At 39.2% G+C, this 21,166-nt stretch overlaps 1 protein-coding gene across 2 annotated transcripts; it reads right to left on the bottom strand.

Moving 5' to 3' along the window:
* Window positions 1–532: 532 nt before the first annotated feature.
* Window positions 533–20,661, bottom strand: gc2 (guanylyl cyclase 2). Of its 2 annotated transcripts, XM_004573405.5 has the most exons (25): window positions 20,419–20,661; window positions 18,297–18,766; window positions 16,613–16,741; window positions 16,316–16,495; window positions 16,035–16,152; window positions 15,189–15,490; window positions 14,954–15,085; window positions 14,590–14,693; window positions 14,330–14,448; window positions 13,545–13,629; window positions 13,293–13,389; window positions 13,044–13,166; window positions 12,760–12,840; window positions 12,166–12,342; window positions 11,894–12,050; window positions 11,658–11,807; window positions 10,516–10,664; window positions 10,235–10,398; window positions 9,914–10,106; window positions 9,649–9,823; window positions 9,017–9,115; window positions 8,795–8,889; window positions 8,615–8,700; window positions 6,686–6,786; window positions 2,129–2,250 (listed from the first exon to the last, which is right to left on the bottom strand). In XM_004573405.5, the coding sequence occupies exons 2-24, from the start codon at window positions 18,708–18,710 to the stop codon at window positions 6,687–6,689; spliced, it is 3,429 nt and encodes a 1,142-aa protein (XP_004573462.1). In that variant the 5' UTR covers window positions 18,711–18,766; window positions 20,419–20,661; the 3' UTR covers window positions 2,129–2,250; window position 6,686. The 2 variants fall into 2 exon arrangements, with proteins under 2 accessions (XP_004573461.1, XP_004573462.1); XM_004573404.5 differs by lacking the exon at window positions 6,686–6,786 and having other exon boundaries at window positions 533–2,250.
* Window positions 20,662–21,166: the final 505 nt, after the last annotated feature.

The raw sequence follows: 21,166 nt of genomic DNA, 5'->3' as shown, positions 1-21,166 counted from the left end.
AAGTTGGATGCAGGGGTGTATGGCATGCATACACTGGACTCTAGAGCAGTGGAGATGTACTCATCTGACTGCATTGTGTCAAGTGCAAAGTTTGGCCGAAGGGGTATTATGGTGTGGGGTTGTTTTTCGGGAGTAGTTCCAGTAAAAGAAACTCTTAACACATAAGCACACTGAGACATTTTTCGTACTCCCAACTTTGTGGGAATAGTTTGGGGTGGGCCCTTTCTGTTCCACTGTGTTCCAGTGCTCAAAGCAAGGTCCATAAAGACATAGATGAGCGAGTTTGTGTGGAAGAACTTGACTGGCCTGCACAGAGTCCTGACCTCAACACCTTTAGGATGAATTAAAGTGGAGACTGTGAGCCAGGAAAACTTCCCATAAACACTCCAAAACCTTGTTTAAAGTCTTCCTAGAAGAGCTGAAGCTGTTACAGGTACAAAGGCTATGATCATAGTAAACCCTGTATTCAGGATGAGGTGTCCCTCGAATTCATATTCCTGTGAAGGCAGACAAATGAATACTTTTGGAAATATAGTGTATGTACCTATTTAGAAGCCATAAAAACTTTATTGGAGTCACTGGGTTATACAAATGTGATAGATAAAAGTCCAGTTAACACTGGTTTTAGATATGACCACAAATTAAACTGTAAACTGAACTTGAACAAACATATGTAACATTTATTTCAGGAAAACTCTGGTAAACAAAGGGAAACAGCTTCAAGATGGAAAATCTCAGAAGAAGAAGTAGTGCATGCCAACATAGTGAACCCTGCATAGATTAAAACTGATCGTAACAACTAAGGCAGTGCTCGACTTAACTAACGTAGACATTTACCTTTAAAAACTACATGCAGCATCATTGCAATCACCACACTCAAAACAATATTTATGCCCAAAATGTTGACTTTAAGCAATTTGAGTATATGTAATTTTTTATTAGAAATGTATAATGTAAAACATTCAATTTAAAATAATCTGGTCAAATGATGTTGGTTCAGTGGTTTACATTCAGTTTCTACCAAGCATATTGTCCATATTAGAAATTACTGTTTATGAGGGCCAATAATCTTTTCTGTGTGTGCTCTAGTAACCGAAGGTAAACCAGATGTTGGAGGTGGGCATTGGTACTGCAATAAGCATTAGTAAAGTTTTACCTCACATTATTTAAGACACCAGTAATTGGTGATTTGAAGGGTAAAATCAGCTAACATGGGCAATATCTTTTTGTAGTTAAGTAATAAAAGCTGCCTCTGAACTCTTTTGTAGGTTATTCTTTTTATAAGCTAATGGTGGTACACATTGGTTGGAGGGGCACCAACACACTACAGAATCACCATTGCTCCTTATCCAGACTTTTAATTTTAGGAGTGTTTCCTTTGTAACATAAGATTAAATTAATAATTTAAAATAATCCAAATCCAAGTGTTTCCTAGGTTTTTTTATTGTAACTTTAATATCTTTGGGTTTTATATTAGCAGTAAAACAAAAAAAGTGTTTTTAAGATTTAACCTTTAACTACCTTTATATGATTTTGGTGGAAAAATTTTTTGGAAAAAAATTGAAAAAAATCAAATAATCTGCCATTGCTGACAATGACTCACTTCCTTTCACTTTTCTAATTACAAGTAGGGACTGCAAGTACCTAAACATAAGTATTTATTCAAATACAAATGCAGGGTTCTCCTCATCTCTTCCTCCTTCAGACAGAAACCAAGGAATGGGATGTTTGGATTAGCTCTGCCCCTCAGCTGCTGACAGACAGCTTCTGCAGATCCCTGCTTTGCTGAGTCTAGACTTGCTGGCCTCTATTCATAGCTCCATATTGGACTACATCTCCTGGCTCAAGCCGCTAATGCACACAGACTTAAACACAATCTGAAATGATACTTTCACTAGCCACATCCTCCTCCTGTCAACTGCCCTCTGTGGAAAATCACCATCAAATTTTAGTGAGGATATAAAGAGTTTCATGTTTTATGTCCCTGGAGGTTCAAGATGGTAATCGTATCCATTTTCTCTATTGCTCTTCCCCACTGGAATAGCGCGGAGGCTGGAGATACTGTCCGGTGTCCAGTTGAGGCAAAGTCATGAGTTACAGGTCATTCAGTGATGCGTCATCATGACGTTGTCGTCGTCTTCTTGCATGTAGAGCTGCGTCACGACACGGACGTGCGAGATTTTTTTCACTGCCTTGTGAAACATTAGCTTCATGTCCTTCGACTGCTTCCTCGGAATGCAAATGCTGGTGCTGAGAGGAAGAGGAGAAGCAATCAAAGGGGGAAGAAAAAGGAAAGATGAACAGAACATTAACGCAAGATGGGAAAAGATTACTTCTTTTAATGTTGGAATTAGCTTCAGCTATGAGTAAATTATTACAAAAAAGATATAAAAGAAAAAATGAAACATTTTGGGGAATACGCTTCTTTAGTTTCTCGCTATGACGACGAAATCACTAACACTCGTATCCATATAAGACCTATAGTCAGGTAGTGATTAGCATAGCTTAGCTTTAGGTCTGGAACCAGAACAAAAACTGTTTTATTAATTAAAACAGCCAAATAGATGACTTTTCAAAAGTTAGGCAAAATTTTCATATCTTTTAATATCTGCATAGCCTAGCAAGTTGTTTAGCTCACTTTAGCTAACCAGATATTAGTTAGCTAAATTGCTAAAGTAGCATTAATCTGACTTTTTAACAGGATGTTGAACAATACCTTTAAAGGTACTTTATGCAATTACCATCTGCAAAATCTAATTACTGTTATGTGTTTAGATGTTTTTGGGTGTGTACTGCTGCTTTTTTTAACTTTAACTAGCTACACCTATTTCCTTATTGAGGCTTTGTTATGCTGCCATTTTAAAAAGCAATGTGCTCCTAATGGCTTAGTTTGAATTCTAGAATTACAAACTGGTAATACGTGAAAGCATAGGCCAACCCCAGTTCAACCTGTATCTATATATCTTCAACACAGTAGAAACTTTGAGCATGAAGTTATAGTAACTGTTTCTTCACAGTCTCTTGATGGCTTTAGTTCATTTTGGAAGGTTTGAAACACAGGAATTAACAACAAGTACAATCATGCGAAACAGAAAGTTTTTACAGGACTCTCTGAAATCCTGCGACAAACTAAGTACACTGCTTCCAATGGGAAGTATCAGAGAGCGGAAGTTTCAGTAGTTTGGTGGTCTGGAGTATTCAGGTGCTTGTTAACACAATGTCATAGTCTTCCCAGGAGTCGACACCCCAGCTAATTCACCTCAAGGTCAGATCATGTTCAATGTTCAAAGAAACTGCAAAAAATCCAAGAGCTACATCTCAGACTCTACAGGGCTCGGTTAGTTCAAACTTAAAATTCACGACAGCACAATTAGCAAAAGACTCAACATGTATGGCTTGTTTGGAAGGGTTGCCAGAAGATACCTTTTCTCTAAAAAGAATAGCTTAAGTTTCTAAGTCGAGTAAACCACAAGACTTCTGGAACAATGTCCTTTGAACAGATGAGACCAAATGAGGAAATATTTGGCCATAATGTACAGTGCCATGTCTGGAGAAAACCAAACTCAGCACATCAGCATAAACAAGCTTATACCAACTGTCAAGCACGGTGGTGGAGGGGTGATGATTTGGGCTTGTTTTGCAGCCACAGGACCTGGACAGCTTGCAGTCATTGAGTTGACCATGAACTCCTCTGTATACCAAGGTATTTCAGAGGTGTCAGGAAATCTGTCTGACAAATAAAGTTTGGCCCTATATGGATAATGTAACAGGACAGTGACCACAAGCAAAACATAGATTTCACACAACTGCATAGACTCCTGTGAAAGCTTTCTTTTTCACATGACTGTACATTTAAGAAAAGAAAAAAAGGAAGTAAACATTGGAAATAACATCTATACAGACAAGGTCATAAATACAAACAATTATATAGACATTCGTGGTGTTTCCTCAGTACATAGTCAATTTAGAGGTGCACTAATGAAAATAAAACATCTGTACTGTAGACATGTATGAAGAAGCACCATGACATATCAGATTTCACATTTCAGCCCAGGTCAGTTGGTGTCGGTACATCACCACATTAAACGAAAAGCTTGCTTTGGGAATATTTCCCTCTGATGGGGTAAGAACCTTAAACAGATGAAATTTAAAAAAATTAAGTTTATGATTAGCTCAAACATTTCGAGTGACAACAGTGATGTGGTGAATGGTCCACATGTGACATTTTCATTTTAAAAACTTGTAAAGTAGAAGAACTGAGTTTTGTCAGTGATAAAAAAAAAGAGGACTTTCTACAGGGAGTGCAGAATTATTAGGCAAGTTGCATTTTTGAGGAATAATTTTATTATTGAACAACAACCATGTTCTCAATGAACCCAAAAAACTCATTAATATCAAAGCTGAATGTTTTTGGAAGTAGTTTTTAGTTTGTTTTTAGTTTTAGCTATTTTAGGGGGATATCTGTGTGTGCAGGTGACTATTACTGTGCATAATTATTAGGCAACTTAACAAAAAACAAATATATACCCATTTCAATTATTTATTTTTACCAGTGAAACCAATATAACATCTCCACATTCACAAATATACATTTCTGACATTCAAAAACAAAACAAAAACAAATCAGCGACCAATATAGCCACCTTTCTTTGCAAGGACACTCAAAAGCCTGCCATCCATGGATTCTGTCAGTGTTTTGATCTGTTCACCATCAACATTGCGTGCAGCAGCAACCACAGCCTCCCAGACACTGTTCAGAGAGGTGTACTGTTTTCTCTCCTTGTAAATCTCACATTTGATGATGGACCACAGGTTCTCAATGGGGTTCAGATCAGGTGAACAAGGAGGCCATGTCATTAGTTCTTCTTCTTTTATACCCTTTCTTGCCAGCCACGCTGTGGAGTACTTGGATGCGTGTGATGGAGCATTGTCCTGCATGAAAATCATGTTTTTCTTGAAGGATGCAGACTTCTTCCTGTACCACTGCTTGAAGAAGGTGTCTTCCAGAAACTGGCAGTAGGACTGGGAGTTGAGCTTGACTCCATCCTCAACCCGAAAAGGCCCCACAAGCTCATCTTTGATGATACCAGCCCAAACCAGTACTCCACCTCCACCTTGCTGGCGTCTGAGTCGGACTGGAGCTCTCTGCCCTTTACCAATCCAGCCACGGGCCCATCCATCTGGCCCATCAAGACTCACTCTCATTTCATCAGTCCATAAAACCTTAGAAAAACCAGTCTTGAGATATTTCTTGGCCCAGTCTTGACGTTTCAGCGTGTGTGTCTTGTTCAGTGGTGGTCGTCTTTCAGCCTTTCTTACCTTGGCCATGTCTCTGAGTATTGCACACCTTGTGCTTTTGGGCACTCCAGTGATGTTGCAGCTCTGAAATATGGCCAAACTGGCGGCAAGTGGCATCTTGGCAGCTGCACGCTTGACTTTTCTCAGTTCATGGGCAGTTATTTTGCGCCTTGGTTTTTCCACACGCTTCTTGCTACCCTGTTGACTATTTTGAATGAAACGCTTGATTGTTCAATGATCACGCTTCAGAAGCTTTGCAATTTTGAGACTGCTGCATCCCTCTGCAAGATATCTCACTATTTTTGACTTTTCTGAGCCTGTCAAGTCAAAGGAAAGGAAGTTGCCTAATAAATATGCACACCTGATATAGGGTGTTGATGTCATTAGACCACACCCCTTCTCATTACAGAGTTGCACATCACCTAATATGCTTAATTGGTAGTAGGCTTTCGAGCCTATACAGCTTGGAGTAAGACAACATGCATGAAGAGGATGATGTGGACAAAATACTCATTTGCCTAATAATTCTGCACTCCCTGTATTTAATGGACAAAATCCCCACATCTCTCCCTTGAACTGTCTTTAGATATTGCCGTTTTTGTTTGCATTTACTTGTCTCTTGACCGACTTCAAAATCCCACAGGAAATCTTTTGTTTAGTTTAAGCTGCAAGAAACTTCACATCAGATATGAGTAACAGTGTAACGGTAAAATGAATGAACAGAAGAAATTTATTCAAACATTAGATTTCCTAACCACTTTTTCATGTCTGCAGGCTTTTTGTATGATCAATAATTCTCAAGTAATAATGATTGGCATAATAAATAGGCCCCAGTCAGGACTTGACAAATTAGAAATTGGGACCATAAGTTTCTCCTTTTGAAATATGCTGGTTTCAGTGCTAAGGCACAACTTATTTTTGAAAGTTTCATTACTGTTTGGTGGTTTGTTAAAAAGTGTTTGCAGTTACAAGTTGATGAGTTCCATGTAACTATGGGTTGCCAACCCAACTATGGGTAACCAAGGCAATCTGGTAGTGACCAAAGCAATTGCAAGGAGGTTATTGGCAGAACATCATCTTTAGGACCAGCAAGCAAGCTCCAGCAACCGCTCAACAGCTGGTTGGGAAACATATATGTTGGCTCAGGCCTTTTTTTGAAAAAGCTCAAAGAGCTATTGTACCAGATTCCCATTTATATGACAAGCTGCTTCATGCTGTGGCTAAGATTTCTTGTGTAACTTTGAAGGTGTCACATTTAAGACCCAATCAAATGCAAACAAACTGCACTGAGACAGTTCATTCCCCAACATATGTTTGCCCAATGATGAGTAACGTTGCCAACCAAGCCAGTAATGTTATACATTTTTTTTACAATGCATAACATTACCTCAGTTTTTCTTCTTTGCAAGTTGTTCTTGTTGTTGTTTCTCGGCTTTCTGTTTCTTGTACTGGGCTATCTCGGCCATCTGCAGCCCATGGGCCATTTGCCTGTTGAGATGAAGTGAACAGCGTGATGACAGCACACACATACGCACACAGTGTAGTCCTGCAATGGCTTGGCTTTCTCTCCAAAGAACAGATTAGCTGACAGGTGGATTTATAGTAATAGCCACTGCTTAGGTCCACAGCTTTATCCTGTAATGCTGTAAGGCTGAAATCTTGTGCTCAGTCTACAGTTTAAGTGAACAAGGCACACCAAGCCATTACCAACAAACTCACAGCTGTAAATGGGAATAAATGTGAATGTGTAAAAACTTCTATAAAACTACGTACTCCAAAAAGTAAGCGTTTTTTTTTTTCCAAATGTCTGAAATGACCTAAATGTGTTGTAAGTTATAAGTTGTGGTTTTGTTAGTAGCAGTAACACAGTTGCAATATTAATTCTGATGGATACCTGCAGTCAGTGTTTTCTCCTTTTAACTCAACCTTTCATCCAGTTTTTGCATCTAAACTTAACCACCATGGACAGAAAACATTAGTAATTATGTTTGACTTTTCAGATTTGATGAAATGACATTTAAGAGTATGTTTGGAGCAACTCAGTTCCCCTACCTGCTTTTCCAGCCAGAATCTAAACACTGTTCTCAGTTTTTCCTTTTTAAAGAGCTTATTTTGCTTTGTTCGGATGGTTCGGGTTCTCACATTCAAACTTTTAAGAAAGTTGAGGAAGGAATCACAAATAGAAGATGGGCCTGGAATCAAACTAGGAGCTGCTAACAATGAGCCTAAACACATTTTGACTGATCTCACATGATGATAGGACCCTTTAAAATATACGTTTTGAAGTTTTCTCCAGTGAATCATCAGAAATCCGATAAAGCATCCCAGGGTACCAGAAGTAATTTCTGTTCTTCCGCATCAGAGACATTAAATTGGTGCCGTTTTGCTGTCGAAATTATGAATTATCCCATGATGATACTCGGAAATGGTTAGAGAAAACAATCTTGGTGGAGTGGGTGCAACCTTTGTCATAATTTGTGTAAGGTTGAAGACATCTGCAAACACATGTAGGATAGGGAAGCCAACACATTTTATTCTTTGCTGTCCATTTTTAAAGAAAGCAGCTTTAAAAATAAATTTCAGCTTCATACTTTTGATAAGTCTGTGGAATTATTTATAATGTAGATGGGCAAGGTTTTTTTTGTTTGTTTGTTTTGGGTATTTTTTGTTTTTGTTTTGCTTTAGCTGTCATTAATAACTACTTGATGTCATTTATTTTGAAAATCTGATATATTTCTGTAAACTTTTCAGAACAAACTAGGAGCTGTTATTTTGAAAAATTCCCTCCAAAATAACTGGTTCCTGTTGTAGTCTTTAAATTAAAATAACAGTAGCTCAAAAGGTCAGGTAGGGTTTGACCTGCACTTCTTACTATTATGGTCATGGCGCATGTCTGTATATGTCTTTATGTAAACTATTTGCTCCCCAACAATTGGACCAATCTTAAAAAAGCTTTACACAAACGTCATCACACACACAGCAATTAATAACTGAAAGGGTTTTTTTTAAGTTTTATTATAAACCTGAATTATTTGGATTTTTCTATATGTTGTGTTTATTTCATCATCCCAAATGCAATGTTACATTCCCTATTTGTGTTTGTTTAATTTTTCACATTCAACAATAACCATCTGTACATAATTTAATGGTCACTAAAATTTCTATCTGTGAGAGAATTTGGCATGATGTGTTGCTGTTTTTACACTAAAACAAGCATGGGAATTGTTTTTAGTGGATGGACCAGTGCAGTACTCTTGAGGGTAAAAAGGAAGAGGCAGAGTAACACAGGAGAAGGAGAAAAGTCACTTATCCCTACCCAGACTTGAGGTCTGGAGGAACAGGCAGGGGTTTGGTAAACCCATCTCTCCCTACGAGCCAGTAGGTCTCCTCTATTCCTTTCCCCTGAGAAAGATATAGAAAGAAACTATAAGAGGCTGTATTTTCACTTCATCTGATCATAATGGTGAAACCCATATTTTGTGTTTAAGGGCTGTACCCGGACTTCTGTCCTTCCTCTCAACTCCAACTTGTAGCCAAGATTTAGTTCATGGAGGACCTTCACTGTACTCTGATGAACATGGATCCTGTAAGCTGTAACAGATAAATGTTTAAAAGATACATTTCCAGGTGAAGAAAGGTGACTTCACAACAAGTCCACGTTCATGTCTGGCTATTTCATCCATCTACTGATTTTTCCGTTTATAGATTAGCAACTTACGCATCCCGCTGGACTCCATACGAGAGGCAGTGGTCACTGTGTCTCCAAACAGACAGTAGCGAGGCATGGTGAGACCCACAACACCTGCTACGCACGAACCTACAACACATACGTACACAGCAGGTCAACTTGACAATTTCTCCTTGTCTAAATGTGTTGAGTTGCTGCCACATGATTGGCTGATTAGATATTTAACCTAATAAACTTGCCAGTGAGTCAGTTAGTACATTTTTTTGTGATGAGTTTATGACTTCAATTTGAAGTCTCACTGAAAATCATATAATTTATGGCTCAGTTTGGACTAAAATAATAATAAAGGAGGGTCCTCTTTTACATATGTCTACCTTGATGACAAGTTGGCAACAGCCAAGAGGTTCAAATTGAGGCTTCAGAGGGAAACTTGTGTGACAGCAAAGTAGCTGTATCCATATTCTAAATGGTTAAAAGTCAATGGCTTTGGGTTTCGGGTAGTTTATCGAATTTTGTGCCAATAAAAATGCTAAAAATCATTGACACATCATATATGCTTACATTTTAAATAACCATGAAGTGTACATTACTTCAAATTACTCTATACTGACAACTGTACAACTAAAAACCCTCCTTCACATATTGCACTAATGCTTTAATACCTGTGTGAAGTCCTATTCGTATCCTCACTGGAACATCAGGCATGTGTCTCATTTTAAAGGTCCCCACAGCACTCAGAATGTCAAGAGCCATGTTGGCTATTTCTGTGGCATGTCGGATGCCGTTAGGAACTGGAACACCTGACGCTACCATGTAAGCATCGCCTATTGTCTCCACCTGGAGGAGATCAGAAATGAATAAGCATCAGTGTCATGTGATGAGATTTAATACCAGAAGCCACAGTACGACTACATAAAAGATTATCACCTTGTAGACATCATGGTTTCCTATGATGGCGTCAAAGAGGGTGTAGAGGTCGTTGAGGAGATCGACCACTTCAATGGGTTCGCTGTTAGCTGAGATGGTGGTGAAGCCAACAATGTCACTGAAATACAGTGACACCTGGTCAAAATATTCTGGTTCAACTGTCCCGCCCACCTTCAAAGCCTCTGCCACAGACCTGGAAAAAAAAAGTGAAAATAAGTGTGATTGTGGCCAGGTAAACAGGAGGAAAGAGCCAGGTATCAAATAACGTGTAAAGGTAACAGCATTATCCTTATCTTTATACCATTGAAAATAATTACTTACGGAGGCAGCATCTGAGTCAAAAGCTTCTCTGTCTTCTGTTTTTCTATCTCCAGCTCCTCTGTCCGCTCTCTGATTAGCTCCTCCAGGTTAGACGAGTACTGCTCCAGCATCCTCAGCATAGAGTCAATGATGTTGGTTTTCTTCCCCTTGTTGATGTTTTTGAACTGGAATGAGAACATCGACATCCTCAAAACCCACCAGAGTTCTCCAAGAAATTATTTCTAATATTATTTCAAACATATTTTCTCAAAATAAAAATGTATATTTTGTAATAGCCCTACCTGGTCAAAGATTTCATCAAAGACCGGCCGCTTGTCTGGCTGTTCATTCCAGCACTGTTTCATCAGCTGGATACATTCCATTGGAGCATAGTCCGGACTGACCACTGGACGGCACAGAGGAGGAGGCTTACACAGCTTCTCTATTATTTCTAAAACACAGAAACACCAGTTAAATGAGGATGCCAGTACTGGTAAGTAAACTGATCCAGAAGGAAACAACTTTGATCAACTTTACACCTCCCCCATTTGGCTAAGAACATATGTGCAGTGATGTATTGAAACATCTGCAAACATACATAGAAATACAGTATATAAGAAAGAAACAGAGCTTGTACAGTTCTAACCAGCCTAAAGGTCAGTATTTGGTATGAACGCCTTTATTCTTCAACATAGCCTCAACTTTCTCAGGCAGCCTTCTTGTCATTTCTTTAAGTAGTTTTCAGGAATAGTTTTCCAGATCTCTTGAAGGACATATTAAGCTCTTCTTTTGGATGTTGGCTGCCTTTAGATGATCCCAAAATGCTTCAACAATGTTAAGGTCCAGGCCCTAATGACTAATGACTAAATCCATGACTAAGGGTGCTCCACTGTGCGTTTTTCTATCCAGGTATCATTTTTACTGCACTGACAGTGTGTTTGGGATCATTATCATGCCGGAAAATGAAAATGTTGCCATTTTAATGTTTTCCAGATAGTATTGCATTGTGGTCAAAATCTGAATGTACTTTTCTGCATTCATAATTCCATCAATTTTGACAAGATCTCCAAATCCACTGGCTGAAGTGCAGCAACAAAGAGCCCCTACTGTGTCTTATAGATGACTGTAAACACAATGTGCTCCTCTCTCCTGACCTCATGTCTTTTGAATTTTTTGTACATTCAACCAAAGAAATGGGAACAAACTAAGCTGCTAGTACCCAAGCACCCAAAGATACAATTTAAAACTGGTTCTTTGCTAAGTTGCATGTTATGTTCACAGGTTCACTCTAGATTTCTGCCTGCTGGAACCTTTAAATTGGAGGAATCTTTTCATAGAAGAATCTAATCTTGTCAAGAATTGAAGCTGTCTAATCTCTCTGAGTCTGGACTTGTGCGTTTCTACTAGATTTGGGAGGTTTATTATTGTGAAGCTATTCTCTTGCCTTTATCAGACAGGTCCAGCATGCAGAATGGAGGCCCTCTCACCACCACCTCCTGCATGATGATGGCGAAGCTGTACACATCACCGGGTAGAGTCCCGTGTAGTCCTGCCTGGCCACTCCTCAGGATCTCTGGAGCAGTCCAAAGTAACTCTTGCACAAAGATGAGGGCATTATTTTAAAAACAGGTTGGTAGTGCTTTTTTCAAGTAACTGTTCCTGTTGCATAGTTTGTCTCACCATCTGCATGTGGCTCAATATAAGGGAACCTCTGAGCCTCTAGGACCTCATTGTAGCCATAATCTGTAACCTTCAGGACAAACCGTCCATCCACCACACAGTTGCGAGACTTTAGACGAGTGTGAGACACTCCACGGTGATGGAGATACTTCATACCCTTAAAAGTATAACATTTTAAAAATCTTTGATTAATCCTGACTGCAGACAAGGATATGTTCCTTGTCTAAAAAAAATACCAAAAAATACTCATGTTCCTGCTATCTGCCTTTCACCTTAATTAGATCCAGCAACAGAGATGACTTGAACATCCAGTCGAGCTTGACGTCTTCGTTTAGGAGCAGGTCCTCGAGGCTGCCTCTGGAGCAGAACTCAGTCACAATGGCGAATACGCCACAGTCATGAAAAAAGCCAAGGAAAGGGTTGACGTTCTCATGACGCATGTCCTTCATCTGCAGACAGAAACATCTTGATTTTCACGTTTTTGGGCTTATAAGACCAAGGATTACAACAAGAAGAAGGTATAACTGAATCTGTCTCTGCAACAAAACACCATGTCATCAGCTGAGAACCTCATACTCATGTTCATGGTGGCAGTGAGTGCACTGACATTTTTTTTCTGGTTCTCGGTAAAAATGTATGACATTATTTAAGTCTTTACTCCATGAAAGCCTACTAAGAGAAATCCCTGAAGCTGGAAACCCAGAAACTACTCTAATGGACGCCAAACCACGACTTTAATCATGTAAACTAAGGTTTTTTCAAAACATGTAATTAAGGATACATGGGAGGTTGTCAGATGTTGTCTTTATGAAAAAAGTAGTTAAACTAAAAAAATATCTACTTTGTCATGTAACAATATCACGTACCAGTTCAAACACATCACTTGTTTTGGGATTGATGCTGCTAAATGTCCCATAAGGAAGTCTCTTCAGCCACGCCCAGTCCCCCTAGTGGAGAAAAACACCAAACAGCGCAAATACTTAGACATCTTTTTAGGCTTTTAAGCCATGTAAATCAATTTAATTTTAGTATTTTTTGCACATCCATGCTGGACCAATGCTGCATGAGTTACATGGAGCAATCTGTAACTGTTTTATTTCTGTATAGTTTCGAAACTGTTGCACTGCAGCTCATAAATGGATGGCCTTGCCTCAAAAATTACAACGTTGGAGTTTTCGTAGGTGGCTGGCGATTGGGTGGAAATCGTTGAGGCAAGACTGCGTTCAGACGTGCTCTTCATGCCGCTAGTCCTACTGTCATCCAGACTCAGCTTCTACAGAGAGGAAGAAAATTATTTGTCAGTCGGTTTCAACTTTACATCACGCAATATTATCAGTTTGGATAAATACAGGAAAATGTTAAATTAAGAATTCAGAATTCTAAGTAGACGGAGGCTGACCTTGTTGCTAAGCGATGGGTTTATGAATGTGACATCAGCCAGTGTAAGTAAAATCTTGTTGGGACCTCTGACCAGCCGGATCTGATTTATCCGTCGCCTGATGGAAATAAAGGAGGTTGATGAAAGTTAACGCTTGAGGCATGGAGATATCAGAAAAACAGCTACATGATGATAAGTTCTAAAGTTTTTACCTGGAAAGATTTTAATTTATACTAATATTCAATAACATCATGTTTTAAGACATCTTTGTACCTGATGCAGTAAATTAGTGGCACAGCAACAATAAAGGCAGCAATCACCCCAAGGAGCACACTTATGGTTGAGAACAAATCCACTCCTGGAACAGAGAAGAAGAAGTCGAAAAACAAATTTTATCTTAAAAAAATCTGTAATTAGATGCAAACATTTACTAGCTTATATTGTCAAAGCTTTAATTTTAATTGTTAGTTTAAATTCAATTTTGAAGTAGGTATGACACTTCCAACGGTACAAATACTTGTAATGAAATTTTTGAAACAAAACACAAACACTTTCTTGGAACTGCACATATATTTATATATTTGTTTGAAGTGTCATGTATCATTCTTAAATATATCAAATGTACACTGAAACATCCAGAGCACAGAGATCAACGTGACATACTGTGTATAGATGTGTGCTTGGTCCTTGCCAAGCAGCAACTTACAGTTCCTTAAATGGCCACAAAGGGCTGCCTTCATGAGTCAAGCCCCATAGACTCCTCTGTTAAAATGTCCAACCTTACCGCAGAAAAATACAGGTTTTTGCTTCTTTTAGCTAATTTCCTCAACAACTATTTTAAGGGTTAGGATTTTTTTGTGTAACTCAACCGTTTTATTGTTATTTCATTATTTTATAATGGCTTAAAATTATGCCTTTTTAGGAAAGTGTTGAGTTTTAATAGGCTAGTCATTTAAGTCATTGAAACACAGTCTTGAATGTATTGTATTTGTGGTGTTGGTGCCTATAGCTTCACAGCAGTAACCCAATGGACGAAGTCAAAGTTGCTACATCCTCACCTCCTGAGCAGATGACTCCTGGAGTAAACCAGCATGAGGCGTCTTTCTTGGGTCCATAACCTCGAGGGAAATGGATGTCTTTACCCAGGAAGCGGACCATACCGATCTCCATGTCGACCCTGTCATTAGTCAGTTAGATCAGTTGTTAATTTTGAATGGTATCTGCACTAGTACAGCATTTCTCTTGACTTGCCTTCATTCCTTCATTTCCTAGTCAGACACAATAAAACACTAAACATGTAATCTCAGCTATTAAATACCTGTGTGTTGGCTTCAGCTCCCAAGATATTCCATCTGTGTCCAGTATGAGGTATTCCAGCAGAGCTGCTCCAGACCCATTAGTTGTAATTGGGTGACTGAAGCCCTGCAAAAAAAAAAAGAAAAAAAAAAAGGGGTGCGTCCGTTTATCCTTTGTATAGATCTTTCTCATCTTATCATATAGGCTATTCTATTTTATTACATAATTTAATACAGAAATGCACTATATTACCTATTGAGAAAAGTAACTTTTTAGAGTTATATTGTACAGTAAACCAGGTTCAGAAACTGAAATAGATGGAAAGCCTACAACAGCAGCAAGGAATTAGGCATAAAAAAAGTAGACCCAGTGCTGTGTCTCATTACCTGGAAGGCCAAGTTTTGGCTCTGTCGTGCCAAATTTCCTCCAGACATCCACTCCCTGGACTCCCGAACCCGATGCACTGCATGAGCCATGAAGATGACAGAGTTGTAGATGGTACCAAACAGAGGCGATACCTACAGCACACACAGAGATGTCAACTTCAGCTGCTTTGCTTATGGCAATGTCTTCAATAGAAAGACAATGCTTAATGTATTAAAATCTCTTTCCGTGCATCACCTGCTGGGGTTTCAACGTACTCGCCACCTCTCCTCTTTCCATGGCCTCTCTATAAGCCTCGTAGAACGACACCCGGGGTGAGTCGATGGTGACGGTCAGCACGGCATCATAGGCCCGCAGCAGTTTGTTGTTTCTCTTCAGAGCTGGGTAGGTCACATTATGGTAGGGCAGACTGTAGAGCAGTGTGTCATAAGGAAGAAACACTAGAGAGCCATCAATCATCTGCATATCGTAGGCCGTCTCCAGTAGAAGCCTCTGGGCTGTGCCACCAATCAGAACCGAGTGCATGCAGAGGATCACAACTGGGACGAGAAATGAGACTGAACATCAAGATCTGACATGTTTCATCATTGACTGACATTGTCTTTATGTGAAAAAAAGTAAATGTTTTTCTACTGATTGACAAATTGTTAGCCAATATGCATTTCCTTCCTTTATAATCAAAATGAGCTCAATTATCAAAATTTCATATTGTACTCAGTCTGATATGACACTAGCAACTGAGTCCTTAAATAATCAGGAAAATGTTTACTAAGGTTGTAGCACAAGCAAGTTGAAAACTGTTTTCCTGCAGACCATAAAAAACTGGAAGTTTTTATGCAACCACAAGGGTTGCATAAGAAATTTAGGTTTAAGGTACTTCCTACTAACTCGATTGCGTAAACCCTCATTTAGATTTCGCTAATCCACTAGTTTGCAAATGTCTACTCAGGTGCAAGTGACATAAATTTCATCATCAGATGGTCAGGGTCAATGAAGATGATAACAGAAATGACTACTTGACCATCGAATATCCAGTTGAGCGCAAGTGAGTTGAGACTTAAATGAATATAAATGAATACTGACCTCGTATTTCACTCATCTTGCGGACCTTGGTGAGAGCTCGTCTGATGCCGTGAGGTGTGTTCTCCATAAAAGTGACCAGTCTGACCGGCATGCCGTGGCTCCTCAAGGCGTCAGCCACCTGGACATGATAGAGAAACATGGCCTAGACAAAACTTCAAAGACTGATAGTCTTGGCTTTATGATCAGGTATTTGATGTTGTAACTCTTCTAGGTATCTAGGCAGCATTCAGAAACCTGTGGCTGTTTTTGGAGTCCAAATGTGAAAACAAAGGTTTTCAAACCTTGGTTGCTGTTTCCATCCAGATGTCCTCAGAGGAAGAGATGATGCCAATGTGAGCCCACCTGAAGTAGCTCATGACACTAAGTAGGACCCAGGTAGGTCTTGCCATCGAGCGAGCAAAAGTCGGATGGCTGCGAACATCATCCAACTCATAGCCAACACATCCCCAAGGAAACAGTGCCTGGAAGATTACAGTAGACAAGAAAAAGGGTTTGTAACGAGACCAAATCACAGCAAAATATGATTAGTTTTTCTTCCTGATGTGTTAAAGATGCGTAGTAGACACATTCCAGCTTACTTTATTCCAGCCTTTGCTCAGCATTGAAGCAGCATCACAGTAGCCTGGGTTGGCTGGGCCAATGTAGCCTGAAGCTTTGGTGTGGAAACCCACAAATGCCTCCAGTGCCCTGGATGTCTCACATGGCTCCTGAAAAAAATGTCCAATAATCCAAAAATTAATACTGAAACAAACCAGCCAGAAAAAAAACAAGGTAAATTAACTTGAAACAGCCATGCATCAATTTTCTTTCATGCAGTGTAGAGCAGCTAAATTATATTTGCAAGGATATAGGTTTGTTCAAGATTTCCAGTGTTAAAGCTACTCAACAGCATAGCACATGCAAAGTTAAATTATAGTGGCATACTGTTTAAATGATGAGCAATTTCTTTAATATAAGGTGTTCTTTGCCTCTGCATACTTTCTGAATGCTTGTTCCTGTTTTGGTTTTTTTTGTTTATTTGGCTTAATTTATAGATTAATGTTGCTAGCTAAATAAGCTAACTTTGGTTGTCTAACAAACAGTGTTGGGAAGGTTACTTTTAAAATATATTCCACCACAGATTACAGAGTAAATGCCCCAAAATGTATTTTGTAACATATTCCGTTACGTTACTCAATGACAGTAATGTATTCTGAATACTTTGGATTACTTAATATATTGTCATGCTTTTTTACAACTACATGAATGTACTATTGCTGTGTGATTTATTACGATTACTGAAGGTTACTCGCCATACTACATTTTTAAATATTAATATAAAATGAGCAACAGTTGGGTGGACATTAGGCTGCACTTTTTGCAGCGATCTTGTATAGAAAACTGTTCTGCGCGTATATAAAACAGGTCCGCGGCTCTGAACCGTAGTAAAGGGACCTCTGGCTAATACGTTGGTTCTGTGTGGGGCTCGTAGCCAAAACTAGCTTTACTTTGTTGTCTGGGTCAACTTTGCTAGCGAGAGACAGAGAGAGGCGTTGAAAGGCTGCTCCAACGAAAAGTATTGTTTCGGAGGAAAACACGAACAGTACAGTCGAGTCTTAATAGCTTACTTACAACTGAGCTCGTCAGGCTCTCTTTTTGGCTGCAGTGGTTATTATTATATTTACATGCTTCCAGCTCCCGTTTCTTCTCAGTGACAGCTCGTACTTTTCCAATCTCCTTTTTCTCCCTCCTCGCGCTCACAGACACATAACAGGTATGGCAGTCCACTCTCCCTGCAGCACGGACTACACTGCCCATGAGGCTACATTCTTTACAGCGATACCTGTAACACTCTGCCTACTGCCTTCATATTAAACACTTCATATTCTTCACATCATTATGAGACGCAAGATTGAGACACAGGCATTAGAGCCTCTTAATGTGCGTTTTGTTTGGGTTTCCATCGGCGTGGAATTACCAAAAATAGAGAGACCATAGCCTAACATATGAAACAGGAAAAGACCGCCGTGTAATCCCTTTATTTCAAAAAAGTAACTGTATTCTGAATACCACCTTTTTAAACAGTAACTGTAACGGAATACAGTTACTCATATTTTGTATTTTAAATATGTAACAGCGGTATATGTATTCCGTTACTCCCCAACACTGCTAACAAAGCTTTCCTTGCTGAGTAGCCCATAATCTTAATGTACTTGGTTCATGTATATCAGCAAATATAATGCTAGTAGTGAATCATGTGTGGAGCTTCGGTCAGTTGTGTACCTGCAGCACTGCATACTCAAATGTTACAGCATAGGACAGTGAGGCATCCTTGTTGATGCGATTGACAGCGAGCTGTGCTGCCACACTGGGAAGGGCCTTGGCAAAGAGAGGGTCACATCCCCAGGGCCCCACCACTCCAACCCGAAACCAAGCTGCCTGGGTTGGACAGGGCAGTAAGCACAAGGAGGCCAGGAGGATGAAGAGGAACCTCAACAAGCCACAAAAGGAAAGGGGTGTGAGGGAAGGAGGAAGATTTGGAGCGCAGCAACATGGATTTAAGGAGGAAGGAGGATGAGCTGAGGGAGATGACTTAATTATAAAAGCAGAGTAGGAAAGGCAGAAATCAGGAGATGATTCTGGTGTCTTCTTCCATGTCTGAGGTAAGGAGGTGAAGGCACGGCGTTGCTGTCGCATCTCAAGGCTCACAGGAAGGTTGGTGAGGAAAGTCTGAAAGTGAAAGTGTTGCTTCCCTAAAATTTAGATGAGTGAAAGAAAGAAAAGCCTGTCATTTGAGCTCCTTTCCTCAAAAACATTCAGCAAGCACCAGGGAAATGTTATACAGTGTTTCCATCTAGATTGTCTTTTGTAGAGGTTTGAGGATATTTGACTCCAAGTCTCATCAAGTTTAGTTCTGACTTAGAGGAAATTGATGCTTTTGTGGGACAATAATGAGACTTGTTTTTTTTACTCTTCTCCACTCAGCTGTAACCTAAATAATTTTGTCTTGCTTGAGAAATGGTGACATAACTTATAAATCTTTTAAATGTAAGTTAATTTAATAAATTTGAGAAAACATTAAAAATAAAGAAAAGTATTAGATTGAATTACCAAGAAAGCAACGGTTCAGTCACAAAGACAACGGTCTTTTTCTGAATATCACTTGAACCTAATGAGCTGAGGAAGTCTGAGCTTGTAGTTTTGTGTATAGTTTCACTTTAAATGATCCCATCCTCAGTGTTTTAAACTTGCGTGCCTGTTTTCCTCCCTGCAGACCACTAATTAGTTTCAATTGTTTATTGTTTCTGAGCTAGTTCTCTTCGTATTCCTGTTCAGTCCTTCTGGTTTCTTTGTGAAGCCCGTGTCCTTCTCTCTGCGCTTTGGTTTGTTTTTTCTTCTTGGATTATTCATTTCATCCATCCATCAAACCTTACATCTGCAGGTGTTTAATTCAGAACATTATATTAATTGTTTTCTTTTTCTTTCTTTTAAAGACGAATTAAATAGGGTAAGCAAACTCTTTGCATTATATCCTCAAATACTTGAGGGAAAAAAAGATGTCTAAAAACTGCTTAAAGCTAAGTTTAATTAATTTGTAATTAACAAGCCTTTGTAAAAAAAAATTGCCAGAGGGATTCCAGAGCCCGTGTTTTACAGTGTAACTACAAAAACTGAACATGCAATCAAGGATGTCCAGATGTTCACACATGTGGACATGGTTTGCAGGCGGTGGTAATGATCGTTTTGGGTACTTACAGCTACTGCATTTGTAAATTTACTGGATGCTACTTTATCCTTACAGATTTCTTCGGGGAGTTTATTCTGTACTATTTGTCCATGATATGCGATTTTATTGACTTTGTTTTCTACACACCAGTGACATCTTAAAATCTAATGCATTCTTACTGATTTTAAAGAAGAAGATACCTGCCAGCAAATTTCTCTTCAACCAGGTTAGTTAGTAAAAACTCCAGTAACAGATATTTGAGTTTTAATGTAACTATACCTGAAAGCATGTCAACAGTTTATCAGCTGGGTACAACAGGATTATCTGGTGTGACCTTGTACTGTTTCATAATCCTCGTGTAAAATTATTATCAGTGCTATGAACACAAAAAGATAAATCCAAGTGGCCTGGCTCTCAAATATCTCATATTTCATAGCGTTATAACAGGATTTTAGTACTCAGATTTTGCAGATTCTCGGTGTGTGAATTTTACACGTTTATACTTGTGCTTGAGACGTTTTAAAGAAGCAGTGGATTTCATCCGATTTTTGCAACTTTACTCTTACTCAGCTGCGGCTAATTCATTTTTCATGTCTATCTAATTTTATTTGCAGTATTTAACTATGACAAGGTGTTCCTTGTTATGCCTGTCATTGTTTTTATTTTCAGGTTACTTACCATGCTTTGGTGAGAGGGACGAGAGGCAAATCTTCTGCACCAAACTGCCACATTTACGACTTGTTCCATCTTCTCGTTTTGTTTACATCCTGGAATTTAGTCCGTAAAGTTGTCTAGTATTGCTGCATTATGAAGAGTCATACATTTAAGTCAGCTAGTGAGTCTGCAGAAGCTTGTGCATTTGTGTGTATCAGATGACCTGGAATAAGTGTGTGTGTGTGTGTGTGTGTGTGTGTGTGTGTGTGTGTGTGTGTGTGTGTGTGTGTGTGTGAGACCTGGCCGGCTTGTCAGATTATATCAAATCCAATCAGGACCTTTTGGAGCGGTAAGCAGCACTGACTGAGAAGGGGAAGTGAAAACCATGTCCATTATCATCGCTGGGCTTTAATCATATTTTCATATGTGTTAGTTGTAGAACAAGAACAAATTAAGCTCGTTGTATTGACAACATAATTTAATTTATCTCAGTGTAGTTTTTGTATCTTCACACACATGTGAGTTTTACTGACATCCTATACTCGATGCTGGCCCACCATTTGCAGTTTACACATTGATGTTTGAACGAGAGGGCCTCATCCGTATCTTTACAGACCCTGCTTTGCACTGGTGTGCAGCCATGTTGGAGTGTTGGAACAAGGGGTCTTCCCCGAACTGCATGAAATTGTCCAAATGTCTTGGTATGCTGAAGCGTTAAGAATTTCTTTCTCTGGAACTAAGGGGGCCGAGTCCAACTCCTGAACACAGCCCC

Source organism: Maylandia zebra, linkage group LG3 (assembly GCF_041146795.1).
Source record: "Maylandia zebra isolate NMK-2024a linkage group LG3, Mzebra_GT3a, whole genome shotgun sequence".
NCBI classification, from domain to species: domain Eukaryota; kingdom Metazoa; phylum Chordata; class Actinopteri; order Cichliformes; family Cichlidae; genus Maylandia; species Maylandia zebra.
The sequence above is the reverse complement of the archived record's forward strand: the minus strand, read 5'-3'. Positions and strand labels throughout refer to the sequence as shown.

Bases quoted from the DNA above. Each gene is read 5' to 3' on its own strand.
- gc2 (XM_004573404.5), bottom strand. From the start codon at position 18,710: ATGCGACAGCAACGCCGTGCCTTCACCTCCTTACCTCAGACATGGAAG. The intron at 16,153-16,315 runs GTTTGAAAACCT...TATCATGTCCAG, and splicing joins GGATGGAAACAGCAACCAAG to GTGGCTGACGCCTTGAGGAG. The intron at 10,399-10,515 runs GTAGGGCTATTA...TTCTCATTCCAG, and splicing joins TTGATGAAATCTTTGACCAG to TTCAAAAACATCAACAAGGG.